This window comes from Aulonocara sp. 'chitande type north' Nkhata Bay, linkage group LG3 (assembly GCF_057382095.1).
Source record: "Aulonocara sp. 'chitande type north' Nkhata Bay isolate Kocher_YH1m ecotype deep benthic linkage group LG3, A_spYH_male_GT1.1, whole genome shotgun sequence".
NCBI lineage: Eukaryota > Metazoa > Chordata > Actinopteri > Cichliformes > Cichlidae > Aulonocara > Aulonocara sp. 'chitande type north' Nkhata Bay.
Genome location: NC_141346.1, coordinates 21,166,872 through 21,173,544, shown reverse-complemented (window position 1 = coordinate 21,173,544; position 6,673 = coordinate 21,166,872). Strand labels below are relative to the sequence as shown.

At 37.8% G+C, this 6,673-nt stretch overlaps 1 protein-coding gene across 1 annotated transcript; it reads right to left on the bottom strand.

The window, feature by feature from the left end:
* Positions 1-3,775: 3,775 nt before the first annotated feature.
* On the bottom strand, positions 3,776-4,681 carry LOC147334507 (uncharacterized). The gene has a single exon (XM_086287352.1). It carries the CDS (start codon positions 4,679-4,681, stop codon positions 3,776-3,778), a length of 906 nt encoding a protein of 301 aa, XP_086143478.1.
* Positions 4,682-6,673: the final 1,992 nt, after the last annotated feature.

The window sequence follows — 6,673 nt, the reverse complement described above, 5'->3', positions numbered from 1 at the left end:
GGCTGCACTGTCGAGCCTAGGCGGAGTAGTCGAACGCAGATTCACTGAGCGCTCAACACAGACAGCATCGTCAGAAGGAAAGTTGATAAAATAAATTACAAATGTTGTATTGTTCGATACATATGCGTACCGAACCGAAAGCACTGTATCGAACGGTTCAATATCGATACGAATATCGTTGCACCCCTAGTATTTATGTCCGTGTCTCTCTCAGTTCTGTGTTGTGTTCTCCCTCATTCATGGCTGTGTGTTTCTCTGTGTAATACTTTATAGTGTCCCAGTTTAGTTTGTATGGCTTTGCTCTCCAGAAATAAAGCTTTGAGTTCATTCCTGCCTCCGTGAGTTTGCGAGTGGGTCCTCATCCTGCCTGCACGCTTTATCACAATATGACTTTGCCCCAGTCCTCAGACATAATGATCTCCAGCCTTGTGCTCATCAACATTCTCACCTGAGTTAACAAGACGATTACTGAAATGGTCTCAGCAGGTCCTTTAATGACAGAAATAAAAAGCAGTGGAAAGGGATGTTTTGGGATTAAGTTAATTTTCATGGCAAAGAAGGACTATGCAATTCATCTGATCACTGGATCATTCTGGAGTATATGCAAATCGCTATTATAAAAACTTAAGCAGCAACTTTTCAAATTTCCAATATTTATGTAATTCTCAACACTTTTGACCATGACTGTATGCCCAGGCTTCTAGCATCTTGCACCCTGCTGTTATGTGCTGGACAGCCAATACTCCAAATCACATCTAAACACAAACTACTGGTTTTCATGCACTGTGGGGTGAAACCCTGAAAATTTGACTGGACATTATTTTGAATTTTCCCCCATTAAACCAGAGTTTAAAAAAAAAAATTATTAAATTGAATTGAGTTTGTTCATACTGTAAGATTACTTTGATTATAAAGAAAATGGTAATAAGGTACATGAATTATTTAAAGGCTGGATGGTTTAAAAGGTTATAAAACAGGTTATTTTAAAACTGCATTCCTCTTGTTTGCTTTGTCCATTTAACACATTAATTCAATAATGTCATGGCATCATACTAAATAGAGTAGTGTTGGCTTGCCATTGAAGATTCATAGTTTACAAAATAAGAATTTAAAATTTATAAGACCAAAATCATAAGCTTTTTTGTTGTTAATTAAAGACCTTTCAATTCATTAGCGCTTTGACTTATTAAGTCAATTTTTTTTAACAAAATGCAAAAGTAGGAGAAAAAGGTGCAAAGTAGACATCTATTTTTTTTTGTTTTTACATTACCTTAAAGGCAACTCAAATAGACACGGTCTATTTTAATTAATTATTTGTTTTCAGTAGTGACCCTGGCTTCAGTGACACAAGATAGTTGAACTGAACCATGATGATCTTTATTAATAATCTTTATTAATAGGCCAATAAAGAAATAATAATCAAAATAACCAAACTCACCCTTTATACTTAGTTGAATAATTTTTCAATCGTATTAGAGGCGCACAAAAACTTTTAAAGTAACAGAAGCTAATCAAATCAATCAAGATGATAGAAATGTAATATTAATCACTTATCTGAATCCTCCTTTAGCTTCCTTGAATGCCAAAACTTTTCAGAGCTAAATTCAGAAACATCCACCTTCATCCATATGATCACTATGACCCAAGGAGAAGTGAATGTTGAGATAATGTTCTTTTGCATGAATCAGCTGATTCTCAGAGGGTTAGGTCAAAGCTCCTTTCCAATTTGATTATTGAAATGAACATGACATTGTTTAGGCCACAATCAATAGGTTTACTCTTCATGAGAACTATATGGAAATGTTTTAATAATGGATCCACGTGGATAATGGAGGGGGGACACAGGCAGCTGTAGCCATTTGCTGTCCCAAGCCAACTGGAGTGACCAAACTGGACTTCTTGGTTGTGTTTTTCATATAGGTACCTTTTGGAACATTTTGATGGGATTAACTGACAAATAATATATTGAGTTTTCTGTCACAGATCTTTCAGGAAGTTCATTCTTCAGTTTTGGTCGGCAAAACTGTACTTGTTGGCTTCTGGAACTACTTAAACTGCACCTTTGTAGCTCAGGAAATTTTCTGGATCAAGCTTGTTAACCAAGTGAGCAACTATTAGATTGCTTACACCCCATCTTTTAATCCAAATATGGTCACATTTGAGAACATCAGCAACAGCCACAACGTCAATGATCCACAAACCAGTTAGTTGTGTCATGGTGATTACCAGTGTTGGGAAGTAACGGAATACATGTACGGCCGTTATGTATTTAAAATACAAAATATGAGTAACTGTATTCCGTTACAGTTACCGTTTAAAAAGGTGGTATTTAGAATACAGTTACTTTGTTGAAATAAATGGATTACACTGCGGTACTTTCCTGCTTCATATTGTCACGGATCAGGACAGTTTGGATTTAGTTTGTTCTGTTGTTCCAGGCGGCAGAGTTACGGTTGCCATGGTTACAGGGTGACACTCTCTCTCTGCGTGTTTTCTGGGTGAGAGAGTGCCTTTTTGTTGTTGTTGTTGTGCTAAGCTAATAGGCAGATTGCTACAGGCATAGCCCTAAAGAATGTAGCATCATAGGCAGTGTAGTCCGTGTTGCAGGGAGAATGGACTGCCATTCACGTTATGTGTGTGTGAGCGCGAGGGGGGAGAAAAAGGAGAGTGGAAAAGTACGAGCTGTCACCAAGCAGAAACGGTGTTTTCTGTAATCTGTAATGGAATACATTTTAAAAGTAACCTTTCCAACACTGGTGATTACATCCATCTTTATTGTAGTATATGGATACAGCAAAGATCCATAGACTTCAGTACAAATGTGTACTGTTTATAGGTATTAACAAGTCTGTACAGCTAAGCTGTCAAATTTTCTCAATTTACGCAACTATCATACATCATCTAAAACCATCAAAACCAACTCCCACCTATGCGTATTTGTAGTAAATTTTTAACTAATATTAGTAATACAACAATATTGGAAATAAATGCTACTACTAATAAATAGAATAGCATAGACTAACCCTTTAATGTTGCTGTAAATACACAACAAAATGTTGGATGCTCAATGCCAACTGTGCAGGAATCAAATATAAATAGTAAGACAGCAGAATAGATTTTTTTAAAAAAAACACGCGAAATATATACAATCAAGAAGAATTTATAAAAAAACAAACAAACAAACAATAGCAAAGCACACATCGGACTTGGTTTGAATTTAGAGGCTGTATGTGAGTGGCCTGAGTGTGTGGGGTGATACTGTTGACAGTCTGAATGGTCTTGGGGAAGACGCTGTTAGTGAGGCGCCAACCGGGAGCAGCCGGTCAAACAGGTGGTAGGCAGGGTAGAGATGACCTGTGATAGCAGTGATTTTTCTGAGACAGGAGGATCTGTTGATGGTCTCCAGGAGTAGCAGTGAACAGCCAGTTATTTTGGCGGACAGTGTTAATTACCTGCTGTGTAGCCTTCCTGTTCTCAGTGGTGGCCCCTGTGTACCAAACATGAAGTAGAAGCTTTTTCCTCAGCACAAGATAGAAGTGCAGCAACTGCTGGGATGTCTTTACCAAGGTGTCAAGATGAGATCAGTGGAGATGTGGCTGCCCAGAAACCTGAAGGTGGAGGCAAATTTTACCCGTTCCTCATTTATAATCAGGTAGAAGTGGACCTAAAGTCCATTATGAGTTGTGTTGTTTGAAGGACATTAAGCTTCAGGCTATTTTCTGAGCACCAGCAGGACAACTTCTCTGCCTCTGCCCACAGCACAGGGCGGAGGCCCCTATCCTGAATTTTTTTTTTTCCTACAACATGACAGTTTTCCTACTTTGTGCAAATACAGCAGAGGAAGAACCAGACGGCTGGGTACACTCAACCAAACAGATGATTCCATCAAAGTGCATGAGTCTTTGTTAGCAATCAATGACATATTTCTTATCACATAACAAATCATCAACCCAAAAAATCTCAGCAGGAGCACTGCTGTTATCACCATGATCATGTGGAAAGCCTTGAGCTTTGATTGGTCAACATGCTCCTTGTTGTGGCCCACATCCCCTGGTCTTGGAAGATTGAGAACATGAAGAACAGATAGGCAGCAAAAAACAACAATCACCATGCAGACACCCAAGTAGGACAGAAGTAGCATATTTGAAAATTGATACCCAAACAATAAATGTATCCCCAACCATGCAACACACTGCAGCCACGCACAAACAGCACAGATGTTTCTAATCCTGACACCATGTGATTGGCGCAGATGCATATAGGTGATGGGGTGAACAACAGCCAGGTAGCGCTCCAGACAGGTCAGGACATGAAACAAAGTCTGTACAGGAAGAAGGATGGTAAACATATACATTCCAACATAAATCATTGTTATCTTATTGGTATAAACACCCAGGGTGTAGAAGACTGATCCAAAAGCTCCAAAACTCTCCACCCACATCATGTTGTAGGTGAAGAAGTTGGAGTTGGTCGTTGTTGCCCCTGCATGTGCAGATTTCTGACGCCACTGTTGGAAGCCCATGTAGAGGATGAAGATGTAGAGTGGAAGGAAGAGGAGGATGGTCATGGAGGTGTAGATGGTGTAGAAAACTTTGCTGACTTTTGAATCCTGGCATATTGACTCAAACGAATTAACGGAGGAATTTAAGGATGAGAGGGAGGAGGAAGTGTTGATGAACATGACCTATGGAAGAGAGCAAAGGAAAAAAACAGTAACATATGGAATAATTTATTGTTGTTTAGAAAACACAGTAAAGTTTTGCATATGCTGACAATGGTCGTGTTTTTAACCAAGCCAGCATCTGTGCTCCTGCAAGAACAATTCATAGAAATGAATTTTTAACATTTTTTAGTTTGTACTGTTTCCTTTGGGGATTTGTCTTTCACACTATCGTGTTTTGACAGTAGCCCAGTAGTGGCTACCTGAGAGAAAAGTCTTCATATATGAGGATGAAAGACGAGGCTGAATAATAATACTAAAACATATTAATAATAACGAAGAAAGAAGTCACCTCTTAACCTCTTAAGATGCTTCAGGTTATTCGCAACTGAAGTTATGACTAAGCTTCAGGTTTGATTTTAACTAACATCTACATCTTTCTTGTAGATGTTACCTTTTGAAAATTTTTCCCTTTTGAAACATTCATACTTTCTAATCATATATTTTTCTAGTTTGAAGTTTTTAGAATGTTTCATTTTTGGAAGAGTTTTTAACAAAAAAAAACTGCGTGGACGAAAAGTCTAAGACCTTATGTCAAATGTCACATCTTTTAGATTTCATGCAACTTAGCATGTGGCTAAAATAAAACCCATTCCTAGCCCAATAGCTGGTTCAACAAGGCTGTGGTAGTTGTTAAACAGTATATCAAATGTAATATTAAATGCTTTAAATACCTTAAAAGAACGAGGGTTCTTTGCATGTTAGAAAACTATAATATGGGTTTTGTGTATAAAACTAAATGCATTAATGATGCATACTCACATTCAATAATATTATTGTAGAAGTGTTGGAATTATTTTAATTTTTTTCTGTTAGAGCACCGGTCTCCAAACTTTTTTGCGCCACGGACCGGTTATGCCCGACAATATTTTCACAGACCGGCCTTTAAGGTGTCGCGGATAAATACAACAAAATAAAACTAGTACTGGTGCCGAATAAAAGAAGATTTATTCATAACACACGTGAAAAGACCCAGGAAAACAGAGTTAATGATACAAACGATAACAAAATAACGCTGAAAACCGATAAAAACCCTGAAAACCATACATTTCACACCTGAGCCTCTACTCTCGCGGCCTCGGTACCAAACGACTCACAGACCGGTACCGGTCCAAGGCCCGGGGGTTGGGGACCGCTGTGTTAGAGTACTTTTTGAGCTGTACATCTGTTTTGTGCAGCTTTGAGTTTTCTCTGTACTACGTACAATTTAAGGTTCCTTGAGGAAACTGTTGATGTGATATAAATTGAATTCAAATTGATTTGAGTCTAGTCAGCTAAAAATCAACTTTGTTTCAGCAAATTTAATCAGTTAGTAAAGAAATTATATTAGTATTTTATAACATATTACTTCATTTCTTCAGTGTCTATCGCAGCTGAATCACAAAATTAGAAAATAACCTCGCTTTACGGCCTCGGACTGAGGGTGGTAAATTTAAATTTAAATGTAAACATAAATACTATAAATATGCTATATGTGTTTTTATTGTCTGTGTCAGTTTGCTCTAATAGCATATTATAGTATGTTGCCATTCATGTTGGCTGTATTATAGGTTTGTGTATTCTCTTTAGTACATTGAGAGCATTGAGAGCAAATAAAAAATGAAGGTATGTGTCACACACTTGGTCAATAAATCTGATTCTGATTTTGACAAGATTCCCAACACCACTGGCTAACATGCAGCTTCAAAACACGACGGCAGGACATGTTTTACATGTTGTACCTCTCTCCTGAACTCCACCATATATTTTACTAACAAGCTATAGATTAATCCACTGATGCACCAGATGCATCTTTCATGATATGTGTCAAGTTGTTGTTGGATGCTTTCCTATTTCTTAAGAACTTGACTTTAAGAAACTGTTGTACCTTTTAGGTCTGCCACGTCCTCTTTTGTCTGTCCACTTGTCCACAATTTTTTTCACATTTCTAAAAACACACTACACATCACGTTA